The sequence below is a fragment of the Takifugu flavidus genome, chromosome 8 (assembly GCF_003711565.1).
Source record: "Takifugu flavidus isolate HTHZ2018 chromosome 8, ASM371156v2, whole genome shotgun sequence".
Classification (NCBI taxonomy): Eukaryota; Metazoa; Chordata; class Actinopteri; order Tetraodontiformes; family Tetraodontidae; genus Takifugu; species Takifugu flavidus.
Genome location: NC_079527.1, coordinates 362,879 through 387,410, shown reverse-complemented (window position 1 = coordinate 387,410; position 24,532 = coordinate 362,879). Strand labels below are relative to the sequence as shown.

Here is a 24,532-nt window from a genome sequence, read left to right as displayed (position 1 = left end):
ACAGGTGACACACAACCAGTCAGCTACTCACCTGTGTGATAGTGTCAATGTCGAGGACCTTCACTGGACAGGGCTGAACCTCAACTCCGTTCTTTACCAGAACTGTTAGAGTCTGAGACACACAGACAGACAGACAGACAGACAGACAGACAGGTTCAATTTTAAACTACACTCTGGCTGTCTGACATCTGTCTCCGTTGCCTTGGTTACCATAGCACTGTAGTCAATGTCCTCTCTCAGCAGGTGGCTGTCATTCAGAGTTCGTTTGGCTTTTCCCGTCACCGAGTCCACTGGGCCTTTGTCCACCTGATACTTGATGGCTCTGTAGAGCATGTAAAGAGGCTCTCCTGCCACCTCCTGACGGACAGACAGGCAGCCAGGTGAGGGTTAGACATGTCAGAGGGTTTGACAGGTCAGAGGATTAGACAGGTCAGAGGGTTAGACAGGTCAGAGGGTTAGACGGGTCAGAGGGTTAGACGGGTGAGAGGATTAGACGGGTGAGAGGATTAGATGGGTGAGAGGGTTAGACAGGTCAGGGGGTTAGACAGGTCAGAGGGTGAGACAGGTCAGAGGGTTAGACGGGTGAGAGGATTAGACGGGTGAGAGGGTTAGACGGGTCAGAGGATTAGATGGGTGAGAGGGTTAGACAGGTCAGAGGGTGAGACAGGTCAGGGGGTTAGACAGGTCAGAGGGTGAGACAGGTCAGGGGGTGAGACATGTCAGGGGGTTAGACAGGTCAGGGGGTGAGACAGGTCAGAGGGTTAGACAGGTCAGAGGGTTAGCCATAACCCCCCAGAGTCACCTTTACCTTGAGGAAGGAATAGAGACAGATGGACATCCAGTTGGTCAGCATCTTCTCCACGACCGTCTCCGTTCTGAAGGACAGAGGAACATTCAGTCCCAACAGGTCCAAACAAGAGCTTGGACCCACTAGAGGTCCTTTACTACACTTACCGGCGCAGCATGAGCTTTGGGTTCTTGGCAACATACTGCTGGACCAGGTCTTGCAGGAGAGTCTTCATCACCTCGGTGAAATACTCCAGTTTGTCGTGCAGCGCCATGGTGAGCAGACTGGCCACGTAACCTCGGTCTCTCTGAGAGAACCCTTGCTGGGCCTCCAGGGTGTGGATGAACTGCAGGACGCACACAGAACACACGGTCACCAACAGGTCTGAAGGTTGTGACCGTGGCTCTGCTCTGACCCACCCTGGTGAGGAAGAGTCTGTTGTTGAGGAGGTTGTTGAGCTGCTGGAGGCCCTGCTCCACAGTCTGCCTCCTGGATTCTGGAAGATCCAGCTGTCGGGTCAGGGGCGCCACGTGCTGACCAGGGAAAAAGACCCTCTCTGCATAGGTCTTGTAGTCCAGTAAAGGGAGTCCTGGTCCTCCAACATCGCTGCTCAGGTCCATCATCTCAGTCATCAGGTCTACGTAGGGAGGAGACAATGAGAAGACAGAGTGTAACGTTGTATCTGGAACACGGTGTTGGGGTGCGGTGTTGTCTGCCTGTACCGGTGAACTCTTTGCGACACTGATCTCCTACATTGATTTCCAGAGTCTCTAACTGGACCAAAACCTTCTTATAATCTCTGAGAGCTTGTTTGCTCTTCCTCCTAGAAGCACACAAAAACCAGTCCGTCAGTGGGGATGGTCACAGTTCTGGCTGTTGCTCTGGTAACGGGCAGGAAGGATGCGATACCTGTACATAAGGATGACGACCAGTACCGACAGGATGATGATCGCTGCTCCTCCCGCCAAGCCGATCTGAGCGGCCAGAGGAACAGGAGACAGCAGAGAGTCGCTGTCGTACTGGACCAATCCCAGGTCCACCTGCAGGTTTCCCATGAACACCTGATGGATGGACAGGAGGACATCAGCAGACAGAGAGACAGGTGGAGACTGGGTTCGGGTTGGGGCTGAGGGATCAGGTGGAGGTTCAGACCTTGAGGCTGGGCAGCTCGCTGCCATCATCCACGCTCATCGGCTGGACCTCCGGGGGTTCGCAGTACAGGTGAGTGTTGTCCAGAGTTTTCACCTCACACTCCTCGTTCCCGAGCCGAGCCGTCACCTCCTGCCTGGATATGGCTCTGGTCAGGTCCTGGCCCTGAGGGTTGCCATGGAAAAGCAGAAAGGTGAAGTACAATTTGATGTGACTGGTCGGTGGAGCCTTCTGAAGAGCTTTACCTCCACCGCTATCACGCCACCTGGTTTGAAGCGATACGGAGCATTTGGAGCTTCTCTGTTGAGACGGAAAAAGTCTGGGTTGGGGTAATAAGTGAAGCTTTGGCCCTGAAAGACAGACAGGCAGAGAGACAGACAGGCAGAGAGACAGACAGACCGAGAGAGAGACAGACCAAGAGAGAGAGACAAAGAGACGCTAATCAGATCATCCGTGAAAATAAAACTCTTCCTGCCTGTAACCAAAGTGTAAAGTACAGACTAAAGTACAGGTCTGTCAATGACAGACAGACAGACAGGTATACAGACAGACAGACAGACAGACAGACAGACAGACAGACAGACAGACAGACAGGCAGGCAGGCAGGCAGGCAGGCAGGCAGGGAGGCAGGCAGGCAGGAGGACAGACAGACAGGGACAGGCAGCCAGATGTGTAGACAGACAGACAGACAGACAGACAGACAGACAGACAGACAGGTAGACAGACAGGCAGACAGGCAGGCAGGCAGATGGGCAGGCAGGCAGGCAGGCAGGCAGACAGACAGACAGACAGACAGACAGACAGACAGACAGGCAGGCAGGCAGGCAGGCAGGCAGGCAGGAAGACAGACAGACAGAGACAGGCAGCCAGATGTGTAGACAGACAGACAGACAGACAGACAGACAGACAGGCAGACAGGCAGGCAGACAGACAGACAGGCAGGCAGGCAGGCAGGCAGGCAGGCAGACAGACAGACAGACAGACAGACAGACAGCAGGCAGATACCTTGATGCTTTCAAAGTGGATTCTGACGTTGTCCATTTGAAACCAAACCCCCTTGATTTTAAAGTCTGCGCTCACTTCGGGAGTGCGACAGGTCATCTGCGAGGACGACAGGATGGAGCAGCGCTCCATCACCTGACACACAGGTGGAGAGAGAGACAGGTAAGGGCGGGGACGTACATGGGGACACAGGTGTGGACTGTGGTTGGTGGGTGGATCTCACGGTTGTCAGGCTGCTGTTGAAGACCAGCTGCTGCCTGGAGGTGAGCAGAGCCAGCCGTCTCCTGCGTCTCACCCTCTGCACCTCCACAGGCTCCACCCACACCGCCAAGATGGGCTGCTGGACCACGTCCAGGTTCCTGCCCGTCACCATGATGACACGGCCACCTCTGACAACAGGAAGGCATCCCCTCATCAGCACTTTGGTTTGATTTGATTGACAGCTGCTTCTTTGTGATGAAGTTCTTACGCGTAGAAGCTCTCAGCAGGCGAGGCCTCGGTGATGACGGGGTCGTCAAGGTAACGGAACTTCATGCTGCCAATGGTTCGCTCCGCTTTACCAAAGAGAACCCGAACCACAACCCCACCTGTCTGGTTACTGGAGGCTGTCTGACATACCAAGTGGGTGTCGTTCACCTCCTCCAAACTGAGAGGAGACATGGAAAGGAGACAAGGCCACATTTAGAAGAGACAAGGACACATAGGGAGAAAGCAAAGACATACTGTATAAGGAGTGGGTAAGGACACATTAGGAGTAGGCAAGGACACATAAGTAGTCGGCAAAGACACATAAGGAGTGGGTAAGGACACATAAGGAGTGGGCAAGGACACATTAGGAGTAGGCAAGGACACATACGGACTGGGTAAGGACACATAAGGAGTCGGCAAAGACACATAAGGAGTGGGTAAGGACACATAAGGAGTGGGCAAGGACACATTAGGAGTAGGCAAGGACACATACGGACTGGGTAAGGACACATAAGGAGTGGGCAAGGACACATTAGGAGTAGACAAGAACACATACGGAGTGGGTAAGGATGCATCAGGAGTAGGCAAGGACACATAAGGAGTGGGCAAGGACATATTAGAAGTAGGCAAGGACACATACACTCCGTATGGGCAGGGCACATAAGAAGGAAACAAAGACACAATAGGAATAGGTAAGGCCACAAGGAGTAGGCAAGGACACATAAGTAAGAGGAAAAGGCATAAATGTAGGAGGAAAGGGAACATAAGGAGACAAGGATGATTATAACATGATGTTTGTTGTTGGTGGAGCCAGACTTTATAAAAAATAAGACTCTCAATTCTGAACATTTAGACAATGACAATACTGAGTGCTTGTGATACAAGTACTAGCATTGTACAAGTAGTAGCAGTAGCACTAGCAGCAGCAGTAGCAGCAGCAGCAGTAGTAGCAGTAGCAGCAACAGTAGTAGCAGCAGCAGTAGTAGCAGTAGCAGCACTAGCAGCAGTAGCAGCAGCAGTAGTAGCAGTAGCAGCAGTAGCAGCAGTAGTAGCAGCAGCAGCAGCAGCAGTAGTAGCAGTAGCAGCACTAGCAGCAGTAGCAGCAGCAGTAGTAGCAGTAGCAGCAGTAGCAGCAGTAGTAGCAGCAGCAGCAGCAGCAGTAGTAGCAGTAGCAGCACTAGCAGCAGTAGCAGCAGCAGTAGTAGCAGTAGCAGCAGTAGTAGCAGTAGGAGCAGCAGTAGCAGTAGTAGCAGTAGCAGCAGTAGCAGCAGTAGCAGCAGTAGTAGTAGCACTATCAGCAGTAGTAGCAATAGTAGCAGTAGCAGCAGTAGTAGCAGCAGCAGTAGTAGCAGCAGCAGTAGTAGTAGCAGTAGCAGCAGCAGCAGTAGTAGCAGTAGCAGCAGTAGCAGTAGTAGTAGTAGCACTATCAGCAGTAGTAGCAGTAGTAGCAGTAGCAGCTGTAGTAGCAGCAGTAGCAGCAGCACTAGCAGCAGCAGTAGCAGCAGTAGCAGTAGTAGTAGTAGCACTATCAGCAGTAGTAGCAGTAGTAGCAGTAGCAGCAGTAGTAGCAGCAGTAGCAGCAGCACTAGCAGCAGCAGTAGCACTAGTGGTAGCAGCAGCAGTGGGAGTGAAGGTCACACGTTGTGTAGCAGGAGTCCGCTAATGTGACTCACCTGTAGCAGCTTTGAACCCCCAGGAACGCCCTCAAGTCGGACTTTTGTCCCGTGAGCAGCTGCTGTCCTCTGATGGTGAGTTGGGTTCCCCCAGAGACTGGACCTTTGTCTGGAACCAGACTCAAGATCTGTGGATCCTGAGGACACAAAACAAGGAGGATCCGACCGTTACGACTGTCGTGATCATGTTGCAGGAGCGGCGCCACACGCCTGGACATCAGTCTACCAACATCTGTGCCCAGGAAGTGGACAAAAGACGTCCACCGGGACGCTGTTGTGTCAACAAAGACTCCACCTACCTGGTAGGTGAACACCTGTCTTGACTCTCCAGGTGGGGCTGCCCCCACCCTGACCATGACTGGCCCCTCCCTCTGCTTCCCACTGGGCTGCAGCTCACACACAACCCTGCAAACACACATGATACACACCATAATCACACAGTCTGAGCGTGTGTGTGTGTGTGTGGTGTGTGTGTGTGTGTGTGTGACAGAGAGAGAGAGACAGGCACCTGGTAGAGATATGATATCCTTCAGCCTGGGGGGGGCAGGGCACGCCTGCCACTGTGATCCCACCCACCACATCATGGTATCTCATCCCCAGGTTGGACCCTGAGATGGTCACCAAGATGCTTCCTTCCAGAGGACCAGAGAGGGGCTGAACCTGTGGGACGGACACACACCCTTTAATGGGTCCTCAGAGACGATGAGCTAGTGTGGCTACCAGAGTCACCTGTGTAATCTGAGGAGGTGGGCAGGAGTCTTCAGGTGTTCTGCTACAGGATTGGTTGTAAACACAACCGGGGGAGGGACTTCCTGGACACCACACACAGCCGTACTCCTCCGGTACCGCTCGGCACTGTGAGCAATCGGACTGGCCAGCTGAGCAGTCGTAAAGCTGAACTAAACAAGGCAGCAAATACAGGTTAGTGACATTTCTACAACACACACACACACACGCACACACACACACACATCCAACACACACACTCACGTCTGAGGCCAGGTGAGGCATCGATGCGTCTCTCTCCTCTGCACAGGTAGATCGGAACCGAGTACTGAAGCTGACTGAGGGCAAACTGGAACTGTGGACAGAGGGTGGACAGTCAGGCAGCTGGTGTGTGAGAGTGTGTGTGTGTGTGTGTGCGTGTTACCTGGTGTGGGCTGCAGATGAAGGTGTCTGTGTTGTCATGTGACTTCTCCACAGTGGCAGCCAGTCTGTGCTGGACTCCTTCGATTTCCACAACACACTCATACGGGGCTTCATCCTTCACACACACACACACACACACACAACACACACACACACACACACACACACACACAGACACACACACACACAGGAATTACAGGATGAAGATGGAACTTTTAGGCAGCCCCTTCTGCTCTAAACTGTCCTACAGGAGCTTCAACCCAGCACTGCCGTTGCTACGGCAACAGGATTACAGAGGACCAGTCTCATGTGTTTTGACGCGTTCGCACAGCGACACAGCGACTGTAGTTACACCAGAACAGAAATCAGCCTCACAGTGTAGACGTCCAGGTTTCTTCCTCGCAGCACCAAACTGGTGGTCATGCCTAAAGGCACTAAGGCAGAACTTTGCAGCCCAAACACCAGAGGACAGGACGTGGGACCTGGAGACTCCTGCAGGGACAGGGACATGGACAGGACACATCAGGGGTGTGAAATGTTTGACCCCTGGTGGTGGGTGGCAGAAAGTGCACATTAAAGACACCAGACAGACAGAGGGACAGACAGACAGACGGAGGGACGCAGGGACAGAGAGACAGGTTGTCTCACCCTTTGACTGAGGATTACGTGCTGGTTGGGACAGCTGTGGTTGTGAGTGCAGAGCTGATCCAGAGGACACCAGTTACACCTCCACACGCTGGTGACACACGCCAAACACCTGGAAAACATCCTTGTCAGCATCTGGATCACAGGTCACCGACAGTGCTTACTGGGCTGCTGCGTTTGGACATACTGGGAGCTCTGGTTTAGTCTGCTCACAGCTCCGCAGTCGTAGAAGGTCATGTTGCTGGTGGCGATGGTCACATGACCAAACACCAGTGACACGGGAAGGATCATGTGATCTGGATGAAGACAGTGAAACAGATGTGTTGCTTCAGGTTGTTGTTTTCCTCCAACCGGTTGACTCACCACTTCCTGTTGGCATGGGGGGCAGAAGCTCTGGGACAGGTGACTGACAGGTGATGCTGGTTCCCGTGATGACGGCAGGCTGAGGAGGGAGGAGCCCGAAGACACAGGACAGAGACTCCGCCTCGGTGAGGACAGGGAGCTGGACCACAGACAGCGTTACCTTGGAGACAACATGCAGCATGAGACTAGATGGTCAGACTGGGGTCGTTACTGGTCAGACTGGGGTCTTTACTGGTCAAACTGGGGACTATACTGTCATACTGGGGTCTTTACTGGTAAGACTGGGGTCTTTACTGGTCATACTGGGGACTGTACTGTCATACTGGGGACTGTACTGGTCATACTAGGGACTGTACTGTCATACTGGGGACTGTACTGTCATACTGGGGTCTTTACTGATCATACTGGGGACTATACTGTCATATTGGGGTCTTTACTGGTCAGAGTGGGGTCTTTACTGGTCATACTGGAATCAAAGCAGCTTTATTTATCAGAATAATTTGATTCTGCTTTTGATTCTGATTAGCTTCTCAAAGCTAATCAGATTTTCTACTGACCCAATTAAATTTGGGCAGAAATGAATGAAAGCAGGAAGAAGGAACATCTGGAGGAGCCCAGAGCCTGACCTGGTTCTGCTCAGCTCTGCTCTGACTGGCTGGCTGCAGGTTCTGCACGTTCACACACTGGCTGGTGGCCTCGAAGCTCCAGAACCACTGGTTGGGCTGGGAGTGGCGCTGACACTGCTGTTTACGGGAGCACCTGAAGGCAACACAAAGACGACCAATCAGACGCCTGCGATCTCAGGTAGAGAGCTGTTACATCCATCCATCATCCATCCATCAAACACCCACCCACCATCATCCACTCATCCATCATCCATCCATCCTTCCATCATCCATCCATCCATCATCCATCCACCCACCCATCATGCACCCATCCACCCATCCATCCATCCACCCATCCATCCATCATCCATCCATCAAACACCCACCCACCCATCATCCACTCATCCATCATCCATCCATCCTTCCATTATCCCTCCATCCATCATCCACCCACCCACCCATCATCCACTCATCCATCCATCCATCCATCCATCCTTCCATCATCCCTCCATCCATCATCCACCCACCCACCCATCATCCACCCATCCACCCATCCACCCACCCATCCATCCATCCATCCATCCATCCATCCATCCATCCATCCATCCATCCATCATCCATCCATCCATCCATCCATCCATCCACTCATCCCTCCACCCACCCCCCTACCCATCCATCCCTCATTCCTGACCAGGCTTCCTCAGGTCAGTTCCCAGCACTACACCAGGATCCCATCCCAGGTTCTCCTGGTCCCCAGGTTGATGCTCCTCCTCTTCAAACCTTTAAATGATTGATCTGGAATCTACTATCTCATTTGATATCTGAGGTTTTGAGTCCTTCAGAAACGACAGTGTGATGATCCGACTGCAGCATATCTGGGTGATTCGGCTCAACGGGGAGTCTGTGAACGTGCGTTCATATGTGCACGTTTCAACCCTGGCCAGGAGGCCTCAGGTTCTCTTCCACCAGCAGGGGTCTTGGTGCCATCCTTCTGGAGCCTGGTCTACTGAGGAGGCCTTTCAGGATTCTGTTCAACCTCAGCAGTGGTCTCCCTGTTGCTGTCTCCATAGCAACACACCTCAAATCTCTATCTTTATAATTAATGAAATCATCTGGCCCACAATTACAAAAAGCTGCACCAGAACCAAGAGAAGAGTGCAGGACGCAGGCCTACCTGCCCTCCAGGACACACCAGCCACAGTAGGGGTCTCTGACAGCAAGACAGGACTGACAGTCTGTCTGTCTCTCACATGATGACACAGGAACCTTGGACAGCTGAGAAACACACTCGTTAAAACTCCACTCACACTGGACAGTAATGTCTCCACACAGAGATGAGGTCATGTGGCGTCTCACCCTGCTGTTGGTCAGGACGTAAATGTGCTGCTGACTCTGGTCCAACAGGAGATCAGCATTAATGCTGCTGCCGCTGTCCACCAGCAGGCTGCCGTAGAGGTGACCCGACAGATCGGGCTCAACCAGCACCTGTCAGGCATGGACAAGATAAAAGGCATGTTGTTACACCTGTGGAGGGACACGTTTCAGGAGGAGCAGGACTTCATGAGGGAGACGTTTCAGCTGCTGTAGCAGCAAATCGCCAGCAGGGGGGAGTGTTTCCCCACAACACCTCCCACTGAAAGTGTGTTTTTAGTGTGGCACACACACACACACACACACACACGTTTCGGGGCCATCCTGCACCTGGGAGAAGAATAACCAATCAAAAACAATAGTATGAGCACACTCCCTAGTGCCTTAGCCCCATGCCACAGGAGCTGCCAACCCCTCCAGCTAAACGGCTGTTAGTTACTTCCACCCCACACACGCACACACGCACACACACACGCACACACACACGCACACACATGCACACACACATAAAGTTGCTGCCTGTGGCTATGAACAAAGAGGACACATGAATACACAGAGGTGTGTTTGCGTGGAGTTCAAATGTAGCACCGTCTGAAGCCCAGAACACACAATCTGCTCTGGTTATTGTCCAGTATAACCAGTACCGCCACAGCCAGGAGGGGCAGAGGGAGGACTGGGAGAGATAAGATAACCTGGGTGTGTGTTTTTGTCAGCGGAACACATATGATGTGTTTAGGGCAGCAGCCGTTGATCTTAGATAAACATTTACTACATTCATAGGCGTTTAATAAGGCTGTAATAAAGCGTGTAATAAGGCGCATCTGTGTTTGTTATCCAACCGTGAACGCAAAGATGATACCAAGCAGAAGGAATGAGAGCGTGCACACGTTCCTGCAGGGTAATCCCAAGGAGGAAGTATTGGATGGGCGTGGTAACGGTTGACCTGTGCATGGTTCTCACCAGTGACTCAACCACAACCCTCCCCTGCAACGGAGGGAAAGGTGTTGGCGTGGCCTTGAGTCCATCCCAGCGGCTCTCATCCTCCACACCTGCTGTGGGCTGTTACCTGTGTCATTGACTGCTGCACCTGGACTAAACTGACCACTAAGGTTTGTGTGACCCTTCACAATGTCGACTCTTGTGGCCCCACATCTATCAGCTCTCCGTCGGGGGTCTCTGTCTCCGTCAGGGAGGATTCCTGACCAGGAGCTCTGCCCAATCATTCCTGCTCTGCTCGTCTCTGTGGGACAGTGTGGACGGTGTCCTCCTCCTCCTGATAGACGTTTTTACGTGAACCCACGTTCTCTGGACCTCCAGCATGGTTCTGGGGACGGCAGAGACCACGTGACCTGCGTCTCATACCTCCTTCCAGGCTTCTGACTTGCCTGTCCGTCACACCTCTGCTAATCTCTGCTAAACGTGTTTTTAACTCTAAATAATCTCCATCTCTGCTTTGCTTGTGCCGTGACAGACAGGTGGACGGTTCATGGACAAGAGCCAACGGACGCAACCGCCGCTGGATCGGTGTGATGTGGTGATGACGTCACCTTGTGCAGGTAGCCCTCTCTGTCTCCCAGGAACGCCATGGTGTGGCCCGCCTCCGTCGCTGTGGTGACGGCAGTCAGCTGGATCGTGGAGTTAAAGGTGGGCGTGGCCTGGAGGGGCACGCCGCTGGCGATGGGGTTCGGAGTGTGTTCTCCCCCACAGGGATACTCAGACAGAGAGTCCTGACACATGAAGGGAGACAGACGGACAGACAGACAGACTATAATAATGATCATAAATGGAGTTATAAACACTGGCCTCAGCTCCCATCTGAGGCTAGACGACACAGGAGAGACCCCCTGCAGGGTGGCTGGGACAGCCCAATGCAGCCTCCCTGAACCGGACCCCAGGACCTCCCGGCTCTCCTCCTGCTGTGGGCCAACCAGCACAAACACATTCTCCTCCACTGTCACTCCTGCCGTTGATAAACCAAGTCCACCAAATCCTGGACACCTGACAGGACACCTGCAGACACCGAGCCGGTCCAGGACGGGTCGCTAACACATGCATGTCCAACTGTGTTTGAGTGACAGCTGCCAGATGATGAAGCCAGCTGCTAAGATAACAGCTATAATCCCCCCAACACACACACACACACACTCACTCACTCACTCACGCAGTATTAAGGTCAGCAGGATAGATAGGGCCGACAGGTTCTCACTAAAGCAGCTGCTAATCTGTGATATCATCACATGTCGGCTGTGATGTCATCAGATGTCCCACTTGGGCGGAGTGAGCAGTCAGTAAACAGTCCGTGAGCAGTCAGTAAACAGTTAGCAAACGATCAGTGAGCAGTCAGTAAACAGTTCGCAAACATTCAGTAAACAGTCAGTTTCGCTGTAATTGAACAGACGTTTTGCTGGAAATCAACAGACGTTTTGCTGGAATTGAACAGACATTTTGCTGGAAATCAACAGACGTTTTGCTGGAATTGAACAGACGTTTTGCTGTTACTGAACAGACTTTTTGCTGTAATTTAACAGATGTTTTGCCTTAATTGAACAGATGTTTTGCTGTTAATAAACAGACGTTTTGCTGGAAATCAGCTGTCTCAGACGCTGCTTCTCTGAGACAGCTGCTCAGCATCTATATGATGTGGACACATTAAACAAGCTAAACACTGCTAAATATGACTCTTGAGTCTAAGTCAGTGAAGTACACATCGTGTGTGTGTTTGTGTGTGTGTGTGTGTGTGTTTTGTAACGTACATTGGACAGCTTCAGACATTTCGATGACACTGCATATTCAATGTAGGCTTCCTCCAGGCCGCTGCTGCCCCGCCCTTCCTTGGTGTAGCATACTTCCTGTGCCCTCAGCAGCATGGCGTCCAGCTCTGCCATCCCATAGATGCACAGTGCTGAGCGACTGGTGGCTACAGGTGTGGACGCCTGTCCTGCCGCCATGATAACAAAGAGGGCAGGTTTGCCGGTGTGGTTTCCCAGCCACGCTGCCTGGGCGAGGTTGTAGCCGCCCCGGCAGACTAGAGGAACCTCCACGTAGGAGTAGAAGCTGCGGTCGGAGGTGCAGAGCCTGGAGGCGTACGTCCTGTACTCCTTCTTCTGCCACATGTCCCGCCGCGAGAACAGGAAGTAAGCATGGTTTCCGTGGGCCAGGGCCTTCACAAAGTGGTTGTTGTACTCAGAGTAGCTTCCAACAACCAGTTTTCCCAGCTCCTCCTCCTGAGAGAAGGCCCGACGAGGCGGCACCACCGGGTACAGGCGCCGCGTCGTGATTGGCGGAATATCACCGGGACCTTTGCTAGTGTAGCCCCGACCAACAAGCATCAGGCGCATCGGACCGCCAGCACCAGCGCCCTCCTGTTTGCCATCTGCGGTAATCACCAGGGCAACGGTGGAGACCCGGGGATCGTTGGCAGCAACGTACTGAGTGTCCACGGGGTTGTGGGTCTGATAGATGAACTGTGAGATGTTGGTCAGACTCCTGGAGGAAGAGAGAAGAAGAGGTCAGGTGCATGTGCGCAGATCGAGAATCCTTCCTGTAGCCCCGCCCACTCCACTTTCCTCAGGAATATTGGCCTCATGGCGTTACCTTTTGTCACAGATGCCCTGGTAGACGGAGCCACAGACGATCAGGCTCCCGGGCTCTGAGCCCTGGCCCGGCTCCACAAGAAGCAGTTTGTTGTAGTTGTGTGTGACCGTGGCAGAAGGGCAGTCCTCAAGAAATATGGGAGGGAGGCAGTCTGGGGAGTCCTGGTGAGGGCCGGTCCTGGCGTGTGCCATCACCTCCAGGTCAGAGGTCAGCTGATAGAGGTGGTCAACACCACCCGCATAGAGCAGGCCCGAGGGTGAGTCCAGCACCAGGTGAGAGAGGGGGGCGCCGCGAAGCTCCACCCATCGGACGGATGGGTCAGAGGTCACCATGGCAGGGAGCAGGAAGGTGAGGAGGAGGAGTGGTGGGGGGGTGGAGGAGGCCAACATGGCAGCTCCTCTTTACCTGCAGGCAGACACAGGAGAGAGAAACAGTCATTCAGAGTCAGAAGGAAAACACATGAGGTCAGCATCAGCCTCTCGCAGGGGTCTCAGCCAGGCTGGATCCAGAGTCTTCTGGCTCGGTAACCAACATGAGCAGCAGTCAGACACTCCAGGTTAAGGTTAGGGCAGGGTTAGGGTTAGGGGGTTAGGGTTAGAGGGTTAGGGTAGGGTTAGGGTTAGGGGGTTAGGGTTAGGGTTAGGGGGTTAGGGTTAGATGGTTAGGGTTAGATGGTTAGGGTTAGGGGGTTAGGGGGTTAGGGTTAGGGTTAGGGGGTTAGGGTTAGAGGGTTAGGGTAGGGTTAGGAGTTAGGGGGTTAGGTCCAGGCAAATGGAGGCGAGTCCCTCCGGTCTGAGCGACCTTTGATCCCCAGATCCGGAAGCAGACTCTTGTGCTGGGCAGTAATCACATGAAGCAGCAAAAGTTGGAGCCTGTGAGACCAAGCTGAGGGTGTCAGGTCTGTCAACCCACCAAGTCAGGTGATCAGGTAGTGATCAGGTGGTGATCAGGTGATGCAGGGGCCCCTGTGGGGCCCCCCTCTCAGTCTCCTGATTCTCTTTTGTAACTGAAGATATTAATAAAATATTTTGCTGCTTCGCACTTTCATCCGACGGTCAGATCGTATTTGCCTGTAGTAATGTTGCCATGGTAACCCACGCGTATCCATGGCAACAGCGGAATGACTTGAACCTCTGGTGGGTTGGTTTTTGACAGAGTGGAGTCTGACTGTTATTTCCAACTGGTGCCAAACTGGTTCCTTCTCAGGTCTCCACTCTGGAAGCTCCTCGACGGCACCCTGCTCTCCAGAACATGGACTTTCCACATGACCCGGTCAATGACCCGTCATCCCGTTTGCTTCAGTGCTGCTCCGGCTCTAATAATCTGTTTAAAATGGCAGCGCCAGCCCGGCGATCTTGCGCAGCTTTGTCTATCAGACTTCCTCCTGGGTCTGTTTCTCTTCTGGAGAACCAGAACTGAACCAGCACTGCCACTGCCTGTTAATAGTTTGATTCCAGAACCTTCTCAATGGATTCTGAAAACTATGAACAAAGGTCTAGACCCTGAGCAGGTAAGCGAACTCACCCCCAGATTTTCTGCCCTCCTCTACCTTCTGGGTTAGGGTTAGGGTTAACTCTTCTGACCACTAGTGTTGACCTCTACGCCACCATGCCCTAAAGAAGGGGCGGAGCCAGAAGGCCAAGCTCTGGGTTGACCGGCAGACATACGTTCCTACCCTCACCTATGGTTCACAGCTGTGGGGAGTGACCCAAAGGCTGAAACTACGGCCACAGGCGGCCGGAATATCTGGGCTCAGGGTGAGGTTTTGGTTCCTCCCTGGTTCCTCCACAGTGAGAGGAGCCTGGTGAGGTCCCAGGAAGAGCCAGGACATGCTGAAAGGGACTCCCAGATGGCTTGGGAGCACCGCGGGTTTCCCCCAGAAGAGCTGGACAAAGTGGCTGTGGAGGGTCTGGGCCTGGCTGGCCAGGCTTAGGGGGCAGGAGCCAGGAGAAGATGGATGGCTGGATGAAGAAGACCAGAGTGACTTCACAATATGGTCTAATGTCATCTGTCCATCCCACTGCCCCCCCCCCTTTTCTTTCTCCCCTCTCCCCCTCTCTCCCTCTCTCTTCCCCTCTTTCTCCCTCTTTCTCCCCTCTCCCCCTCTTTCTCCCTCTCTCCCCCCTCTTTCCCCCCCTTTCTCCCCTCTCCCCCTCTTTCCCCCCCTTTCTCCCTCTCTCCCCCCTCTTTCTCCCTCTTTCTCCCTCTCTCCCCCCTCTTTCTCCCTCTTTCTCCCTCTACCCCCCCCCCCCCCCCGCTGTGTGTTGTTGCAAACAGAAACACACTGAATGAACACTTGCTGTTCATTGCACACAAATGCACTCCCTGAGAGGCCTCAGGCCATACAAACACACACACACACACACACACACACACACACACACACACACACTGGTGTGTCAGATTTGCTATTTGGACAGGAATAACTTCCTTCTCCTGCATGGGGGCATTTGTGGGTGGTGGTGTGTTTGTGTGTGTGTGTGTGGGGGGGGGGGGGGGGGGTTGTCATCTATAATTCATGGAGCAGAGAGACTGATAAAGTTATGGGGTGTCCAAAGGTAGAATAAGAGTTTATGGCTCAAAGACAGAAAACAAAACTGAGGTTATGAGAAGGACAGCGGAAGGACGAGGACACGGATGAGGGGGGACACCGATAAGGGGGGACACGGATGAGGGGGACACAGATGAGGGGGGACACGGATGAGGGGGACACAGATGAGGGGGGACACACAGAGATGTGGGATCTGAAGGTGTGTGTGAGGGTACATAGTGTGTGAGCGCTGGAGGCGATGGAACAGTAAAGTCAAAAATGAGGAAGAAGACTCAGAGGGAAGAAATAAATTCATGTTTCTTCTGCTGAATGCAGATCCACTGTGTGTGTGTGTGTGGTGTGTGTGTGTGTGTGTGTGTGTGTGTGTGAGAGTAACATGTATTTTCTTTTTAGACAAAAAGAAAGCAGAGGATAAAGCCACACCCAGTCTGTATGATTGCATGTGAGTGTGTGTGTGTCTGTGTGTGTGTGTGTGTAGCAGCTGGTGTATTAATGCATACTAAGCACAGAGGTCAAAGTTCAACCACTCTTTGTTGGAGCTCTGATCTGAACTCTTCTGTTTTTAGATCAGAGTTTCTCCAGCCTGAAACCGTCTCAAACAGCTGGAACATCTGGAAGCACCCACCACACCACCCTGTGTCTCATCACATTCTCCCAGTACAGACTGGGCTCCCAGTACAGACTGGTGGGGACACACAGCTGCTGGCTGAGGGTCAGGTGTCAGTCCAGCCACCTCTGTTTGGTTTAACTGAACAGATGCTGCAGATGTGGAGCGTCCAGCTGTCAACGGTAGCCCCGCCCCCCATTCTATATGTAAATGAGGAACAGGCTGCTTTCAACACATCAAGCTGATGATTGCAGGCTGCTTTACCTCAGGCACACACACACACACACACACACACACACACACACACACCTCCACCCACATATTATCTCTGTGGTGTACTGCTGACTCTCACACTCTCTCTTCAAAGACGCGACAGAATCCAACACACACACACACACACACACACACCCACACGATGTGTAGCTCTATTTTGTCTCTTTGTTCATTTCCTCTCCTTCCCTCGTGGGGACACCCCCCTGAGTCTGTCCTACTTTCTGTGCTCAGGAACCATTTAAGAACTGACTGACCCGTCATCCCCGTGACATCATCATCAGCTCTGCTCCACAACGTCTGTGATGCCCACCATGTCTCCTTCAGAGGTCAGAGTTCAGGGGGACCAACTCTGAGCAGGACTCTCCAGAACCAACCAGCCAGTGGGGAGGACATTCTTCTGCCAAGGCGGACTTCTCTGCACCAGCTGTGAGGGCATCTGGATGGAGAAATTGCCCAGCAGGTTGGAGGTAAAACGTAGAGTTTGCTCAGACCTTTTGTCTCTCGGTGGATCCCTTTTGTCTGTGGCTCATTTTTCAGCGCCGTTGTAATTAAATACACAACGAGCTTCATTATCTTGTAGCGGCAGGATCAAAGTGCCACCTCAACAATGAGCTAAATGACTGGAAACTCCTCCTCATGAGACCCTCTGTCTCTCAGAAGTCTGATTCAGCTGCCTGGAAGTGTCGCGCAGTTAGCGCTGTTTGCACAAGCGGCCTTTGATCCAGCAGGAAACATCAAAGAGCAGCTGATTTCAGAGTGACCTCAGCAGCACGCGGGAGCTGCTATCAGCTGCCGACGATCTGGACCTTCCAAGAACCTTCTGCTGATGATAACATCACAAGACCCACGGGCCCGCCCTGAATGCTAAACATGCTAATGGCGCACTGCTGTGCCCAAGAGGTCAGTGACAGCCTGCCCCACCTGTCCCCCCTGTCCCCACCTGTCCTCACAGGACGGGATTTCATCCTTCTTACTATATTTACGCTTCTTTGTCTCTGATTATTCACACAGAACCCCCCCCCCACACACACACACACACACACCCCCGTGCCCTGTTGAGCTCATGAATATATTCCAGGATCCAGACGAGGACGTTTGATATCATCGAGAGTGTGTGACAACTAAAACACGCACACAGACACACACACCAAACCCCACTGGGATTAAAGATGTCACGAATTATAAAAGGCTTTTTCTACAAAAAAGGTGTTTCAGTGTGTGTGTGTCTGTGCACATGTATGTGTGCACGTGTGAGAGAGACGCTGCATAGAAATTCAATGATATTATTGTCACTACAGGGTGTCAATTTGTTGCCGTGGTGACGGGATTTGTTTCCACAGGGAAGAAAATGAACTTATTTGTTTCAACAATCAACATCCTTACTGGGTTATTCAAATGGTTACCATGGAGACGGGAGGGCTGATGTCAGGTGTTGCTGATGGGCCAGATGTTGGCCAGTGGTGACGGGGCTGAAGGCGTCCAGCAGGGGGCGCAGATCTGCTCGAGCTAAAGAATAAAAGTGAGCTTGTGCGTAGGGAACACTTCCAGTCCCTCGTCCCAGTCCCTCGTCCCAGTCCCTCGTCCCAGTCCCTTGTCCCAGTTGATCGTCCCAGTCCCCTGTCCCAGTCCCTTGTCCCAGTTCCTCGTCCCAGTCCCCTGTCCCAGTCCCTCGTCCCAGTCCCTTGTCCCAGTCCCTCGTCCCAGTCTACAGTCCACCATTCCTGCCTACTTTACATCTCCAGCCAGGTGTGGTGACCACCATAGGGCAGCATCTGTAGCGTTCACGCATGGTGAGCGTGCAAACAAGGACCCCGAGTGAGTCCACGAGAGGCTCCGGATGCTCACAAGCGACTCCCAAGGAATCCAGCCTTTCCGTTCAGGACAAAGTTCCCGGAAGATTCCCAGCGGCTCCAGTGTGTATCGGATCAGATGGGATCACTTCACTTGCATCTCAACGTCTGACTGATCAACGAGACCCGCAGGTTTTGCTCCTCCTCGTCTTCAGACTTGACCCGCGACGTGTCCACGCCCAACACGCCTGGACTCGGATCCTCCATCGGGCATGCGTCCCGCCGCTTTTCTCCGGCTCTGCACATTTCTTTGTTGCGGTTGGGATGACGCAGCGTTAGGTGTTCTGATCCAATCGGAGTTGAATGAAGCTAATTCCTCCTTTCTGCTCCGCCACTGGGCCGTCCGTCGGTACCGGTGTCTCTCTATAGAAACCGCTATTCCTGTCCCAGTCTATAATCTGGATTAGAAGCTGTTTGTATGGTGACAGATGTAAACACAGAGCTGTGTGTTTGACAGGAGGATCAGATCACAATAGGAAGAATTAGAGAGTTTCCTCACTTTAATCCAGAGGAGAAGAGCTGAATAATCAGGGCGTATAAAAGCAGATTAGCAGTCGTCACTGCGGGAGGAACCATCAACTAAAAATATCGAAAAATCCAAGGAATTAGAGGAATTAAGGGGAATATCAGTCTGCTTTAGGTTCTTCATGAGTAAAGGGACAGAACAGCGTCTCGTGGGTGCTACGGGCGTCAGGGGGACCTGGTCAGGGGTCGTTACGTGGTTACTGAGGATGGAGCCAAGACTCTCCATGGTCCTGCTCACGCCCGCTGTCATCCTACATGTTCTGCTCCAAGGCAACCAGACTTGTTTCATCCGTAGGCCGTTGCAGCCGCAGATGCAGCCACAGATACAGCCGCAGATGCAGATGCAGCCGCAGATGCAGCCACAGATACAGCCGCAGATGCAGATGCAGATGCAGCCGCAGATGCAGCTGCAGCCGCAGATGCAGCCACAGATGCAGCCGCAGCGCCGCTACAGGCGACACAACGACCCATCTGCCTTAAATCATGCTGCACACACTGACACCTTTCGACACCCCTTAAATACGATGCTTAACAGGTAAGTGAGTTGGCGAACAGCAAGAAGCTCTGCTGTTCTCTGCGCATCGCCATGGCAACTGGCTCAAACTAGTTTATCGTTCTTCCACTAATGACAAAATCACACCGTGATCGTGTTGTTGGGAGGAGCCGATGAGGATCAAGACTCTTTCCAGAAGTTTCGGTTCCTGGAAGTTCGGGGACACAGAGGTTGCTGTGAGCCAGTGACCCGTGTTTCCGGAGACAGCTGCTCCAACGGTCCGGGACAGGCAGGAACGCTGGGAACTCCCAGAAATCTCCAACACCAACTGGGCTGCAGCAGGAGGAGCTCTGCTTCCAGGAGGTGAGATGTTCCCTCAGGTCCAGTTCAAACTGGTCAGAATGAGTGTTTCGAAATGTTTGCACTGGTGCACCCTGGGAATCCTGTTGGACGGATATCATCCACACTTCTATCCATCCGTTTAACTCTATTCTCTCCGTCTACAATCCAACATTCACCTTCTGGAAATGATAAAAAAAAAACCTCTGCAGCCTCCACAAACTGAATACTGATCAGGGCTAATATGAAATATTTATAACTACAAGACTTTGATACTCAATAGAGCACACACACACACACACACATGTGGTAAATTTCTTCTGGTGATAGTTGAGATGCCACTACACACACACGCACGCATGCACACACACACGCACGCACGCACATACGCACGCACGCACGCACGCACGCACGCACGCACGCACGCACGCACGCACGCACGCACACACAGTGATGGAATTAGCTTCAACATCATTAACACCTATCACCTTTCTGCATGTTCACACTCTCTCTCTCTCTCTCTCTCTCTCTCTCTCTCCTCTCTCACACCACACACACACACACACACACACACATGCACGCCCAGGGAGGCTGTGTGTGCATGAATACATTACAGCTGCAGCTTCCTCTCCAATTAACAAGTGCTGGTGGTTGTGATCAGCAGAAGACCCCCTCCGTGGGGGGTTCCTCTCCCAGGGTCCATCCTGCTGACGCCCACATCAACGGTCCGGCGCCGCTAACACACCCCTGCCTGGCTGCGTCCCTTCTCAGGGAACGCAACAAGGATTCGGCTGCGGCCTGGAACAAACACCGGTGGCCAGTTTAAGGACGCCTCCTGAGGAATGCTAAACCAGGAGAGAAGCTCAAAGCTCCAAACTACAGCTGCTCAGTCATCAATAACAGCTCATGATCTGGTTCTATCAGGCCCAGAGCTGGATCCAGCTCAGAAGCTGCTGCCCTGAATCATCCAGCACCAGAACCAATCATAAAGATATTTATTATAAATCCTGCATATTTCAGTGAGGCCTTGGATCACACACTGCAACGTCCTCCTTTGTCTTCTGCTGGTGGTTCCACAGGGAGATCACTAATTGTGACCCCCCCAGGCTGTTAACCCCCATCTAGACTTCAACTCAGCTGAGGAGCAGGAGATGGTCCATCTGAGTCCTCAGGCAGTTGGTATGAGGAGAAGCTCCCCAACGTAGACCTGAGGTGTGCTCAGTGCTGCAGGACCTTCATTCCCAGGAAGGAAGCAGATGAAACTCAGCAAGGTGTCGCCCCAGAAAGCGGCTTTGATTAAATTAGAGCGAGAGAAAAGATAAAACATGTCATCTTCCTGCTTGCTGGCTGGAGGAACCATCCCCTCCGTCCACAATCAGCCCCGACGCCTCCTGCCTGTTTGATCTACTTGATTCAATCTTCTCTCCTATTGTGTTGGATCCCATTGAAGTGTGGTTTCCTCTAGCGCACTCCTGTGTTTCAGGCACCTTTCAGCTCTTACGTAACCCTCCGCATTATGTTAAAGTGAGGGAGGGTGAGCCATTCCAACCCCAGCAGACAGTGGAGAACCCACCTGGACCATCCCATCATCTGCCTTGCTGCTGCTGCTGCTGCTGCACCCAGACGCTTCATTCAATCGGGTTAGGCTCGGAGGCGGTTGTCATGGCAACGCACACAGTCAAAGTTGGCCAATAAAGGACCAGAGTGGCTGAAAGAGAAAGTTGACCTGCTAATTGTCCCCACTGACACGTGCTAACGGTGTGGAGAGGCCAAGGACAAGAAGAAGGGGGAGATGATTCTGGATATTCCTGCGTCAGGGTGGAGACGGCAGCAGGACAAAGAGGAGGAGGAGGAGGAGAAGGAGGAGGAGGAGGTGCACCTCTCCTAAAACAAATTCTCTCCTCTCTCAGGGTCCTCTAGCAGAGAAGGAGGCGGGAACGAGCACATTTATGAGAGCAGAATCTTTACAAGATAAAAACAAGGCTTTGAAGAGGAAGAGGAGGGGGCGAGGAAGGAGGGGGGGGCAATAAACAGCAGAAATACTGTAATAACAAAGGGTGTGTGTGTGTGTGTGTGTGTGTGTGTGTGGTGGGGGGTTAATCACTGCTGGGGAGGAAGGGAGAAGAAGACAGAAGGAAGATGATTTCTGTTTCAATCAACAAACCAAGAACCCTTCAGCTTCCACCAGGCTGACCTTTGGCCCCCGAAAACACACACACACACGCACGCACGCACACACACACAAACACACACACACACACACACTCATCCTGCTGCTTTAATGACCTGATCAATCAGATTCTCCACACATGAACGTTTCTTCTAACAAGCAGAAGCTTTAATGCCATTTTAGAGGACCTTTCATGGGGGGACCTTTCTTGAGGGGACCTTTCTTGGGGAGATCTCTGTTGGGGGGACCTTTCTTGGGGGGACCTTACTTGGGGGGTTCTTGATTTAGGACGTCTTTGATTCAGCAATAAAAGAAGCTCAACTAAATTCTGAATGAGTCTGTGAGCTCCAATATTCTGTGAACTGGAGATAAAATATAATGAGACAGTTTGAGAGGACTGGAGACACCAGGAGTTCTGCTGCTGTGGTTGGTGTTTGATCCAGATCAGAGCAGAGTCCCACCTCCTGTCCTGGGTCAAACCTGCTGTCCTGGGTCCCACCTCCTGTCCTGGGTTTAGACCTCCTGTCCTGGGTGCCACCTCGTGCCCTGTGCTGTCCTGTCCTGTGCTGCCCTGTGCTGCCCTGTCCTGTGCTGTGCTGTCCTGTCCTGTCCTTTCCTGTCCGGTCCTGTCCTGCTCTTCTCACCATTGCATTGGAAGCAGCCTCATCACAAAATGGATGTTTTGACTCCTCATCTGGTCTAAATGATGGTGATCCACCTGTCCCTCTGAGTTCTGTCCTCTCCCCAGTCTGCACGTCCTCTAAACCCAACTGGTGATCCTGCACTCTGCAGTGAGACCCTAAACCTACCTGACTGACCTCAGACCAGCTCCCAGAGCCACCTGCCCGCTGCTGTGGCATCCAGCAGCAGCTTTAATGCATCATCATTCCTCACTGGTTTAAACTGGAGCCGACCCAGCTGCCAGGACACTGGAGGTCCAGTGAAGGGTCACGTGACTCCTCTGTTAGCGACGCACCTCTGTGACATCATCAGCCTGTATGGCGTCATAGCGAGGGCAGCGTTTCACGCTCCAGCAGCCAGCTCTGCTACTGGTTGGGAGGGGTGATAACCAGTATTCACTCTGTATTCTTCTTTACCGGGACGGACCATCAGAACCAGCTGGCAGCCTCCAGCAACCATCACGTCGGTGCTGTTCTGATCCAACCGTTTGCTGAAGAGCAGATCCTTATGTGATCATCGTGTTTCTTTTAGAGGTTCTGGGAGGTTCAGGACACAGTTTGGCTCCACCTGCTGACCTGCGCCACCTTCAGGGCCCCAAAGGTCCAGTCCTTCTTTTATCTGAGGCTTCTTTCTACGGGTCTTCTGAAGACGCAGCCACTGACCTCCCTCACCCCTTGAACGCGGTGGGACGGCCCGATTTTGCATTCTGAGGTCCAACCGAACAGAGGAGGGGAGAAGTTCTGCTCCGTTTGAGAGGAGAAGACTTTAGCATGGACACAAAGGTGGAGCAAAGCTGGGATGATCAAAGCACATCAGCAGGCAACTTATTGATCAAGTTCCTAAGGTAATTAACCACATCTAAGCAGCTGTCTGATCACGTGCAACACCTCTGGCGCCGCCGATTCTTTATGAAACCACCAACTCGTCTCATTAAAATCAACCGCTGCAATTAAACGCGCGTCCAAAGTAGCAGCCGCGGCACCTCCTCGAACCCTGGCTCTCTGAGGGAACTTCACGTTCAAGAGAACACAGAACGCACGTCCCTACACCACACGGTCACGTTAAAGTCTACTAATGAAATCACAGCCTAATTAACAGGAGTCAGCTGTCACTCAAAGCCTCATCACAGAGAGAGAGAGGGATAAAGATGAAGAGAGAGATGAAGAGAAGAAGAGAGAGGACTTACTTCATTCAGGAAACAATCCGTATTTCTTTCATTTCTCCAGAATAACAGACGCCAACAACTGAAAGAAGCTGCACACTGGGAGGAAGAAGCACAACCACGGACAGAGAGACAGAAAGAGAGAGAGGGGGATGACAGGAGGGAGAGAGAGAGGGTGAGCGAGCAGCCGGCTGGATGGCTGTAATCCCATTATTGTCAACGACACATTGTTCTGAAAGAGAGCGGGCGAGAGACATTCAGCTGCACTGAGAGAGCAAGTGAGGGAGGACGAGAGACTTTCAGGCACACAGAGAACAAGCCCCTGTAGTCTTGGGGGCGTGGCTTCGCTTCACAAATACACGTGGGCGGGGCCTGGGTCATTAATATTTAATCACCCGTTTGAAGCGTGAAGTTAGAGGGAGAGAGCGAGCGAGCGAGGCAGTAAATCGGTGTTTAACGGTTCCGCCACACCCCTCTGACGCTGTATCGCTCATTCTATACATTAGTGAAGCTATAGCACACCTCGGCTACAGTAACCTCCCGGCAAAATCATCAACATGTATCATAAATCTGAGTGGATAATCACAATAAAGGTATAGAAGCTGTAGGATTACGCAGCAAAGACCAGAGAGCTGCTGTGAAGGTCAGGTAGCCTTGACCTTTGACCAGAGAGCCTCAGAAATCTATACATCCTGCCGCCCCTCGCAGAGCGGCCACAGACCTCCTCCTCGTTCCAGCCGAGAGTCCCGTAGCTGATTCCTGTCTTTGATTCTTCCATCAGCTGCTGCTGTGGGTGGGTGGATAATCTCACTCTGGGCCCCTAGTGTGATGGAAAAAAGCTGCTCTATCTCCATCTACTTTCTAACCTGTTCCACAGCCCTTTCAGCCCTGGAGGAGCAGAGATTATCTGTTTTGACTGGTCTTTGTTGTGGGCCGGGACACCTCGCTGCCTCTGATTTGACTGTTTTTAGGCTCATTTCTCTTGTTTGCTAAGATGTGAAACTAAAACACCACCCCTGCGCATCAGAGCGGGACTCTGTCAGCACAAAACATCTCTTCCAGGTGCGTTTGCGCT

General features: G+C 52.5%; 1 protein-coding gene across 2 annotated transcripts in view; it reads right to left on the bottom strand.

Annotated features, from left to right (window-relative positions):
- The window catches only part of plxnb3 (plexin B3), a 56,533-nt gene that overhangs the window by 4,485 nt on the left and 27,516 nt on the right, over positions 1-24,532 (bottom strand). Inside the window, exons 1-29 of one of the 2 annotated variants that reach the window (XM_057041316.1) lie at positions 23,482-23,686; positions 12,807-13,211; positions 11,966-12,698; positions 10,760-10,939; positions 9,198-9,326; positions 9,016-9,116; positions 7,863-7,995; positions 7,237-7,396; positions 7,061-7,169; positions 6,877-6,985; positions 6,604-6,720; positions 6,230-6,343; positions 6,070-6,160; positions 5,809-5,978; positions 5,588-5,739; positions 5,379-5,484; positions 5,080-5,216; positions 3,408-3,584; positions 3,162-3,327; positions 2,942-3,073; positions 2,182-2,286; positions 1,940-2,101; positions 1,697-1,848; positions 1,510-1,610; positions 1,207-1,424; positions 955-1,133; positions 809-875; positions 211-357; positions 32-112 (exon numbers count right to left, since the gene is read on the bottom strand). In XM_057041316.1, the coding sequence (XP_056897296.1) occupies positions 32-112; positions 211-357; positions 809-875; positions 955-1,133; positions 1,207-1,424; positions 1,510-1,610; positions 1,697-1,848; positions 1,940-2,101; positions 2,182-2,286; positions 2,942-3,073; positions 3,162-3,327; positions 3,408-3,584; positions 5,080-5,216; positions 5,379-5,484; positions 5,588-5,739; positions 5,809-5,978; positions 6,070-6,160; positions 6,230-6,343; positions 6,604-6,720; positions 6,877-6,985; positions 7,061-7,169; positions 7,237-7,396; positions 7,863-7,995; positions 9,016-9,116; positions 9,198-9,326; positions 10,760-10,939; positions 11,966-12,698; positions 12,807-13,195 (4,617 nt within the window). In that variant the 5' untranslated portion in view covers positions 13,196-13,211; positions 23,482-23,686. Of the gene's footprint in view, positions 1-31; positions 113-210; positions 358-808; positions 876-954; positions 1,134-1,206; positions 1,425-1,509; positions 1,611-1,696; positions 1,849-1,939; positions 2,102-2,181; positions 2,287-2,941; positions 3,074-3,161; positions 3,328-3,407; positions 3,585-5,079; positions 5,217-5,378; positions 5,485-5,587; positions 5,740-5,808; positions 5,979-6,069; positions 6,161-6,229; positions 6,344-6,603; positions 6,721-6,876; positions 6,986-7,060; positions 7,170-7,236; positions 7,397-7,862; positions 7,996-9,015; positions 9,117-9,197; positions 9,327-10,759; positions 10,940-11,965; positions 12,699-12,806; positions 13,212-23,481; positions 23,687-24,532 lie in introns of those variants that run through there. The other variant, XM_057041315.1, reaches the window with a different exon arrangement.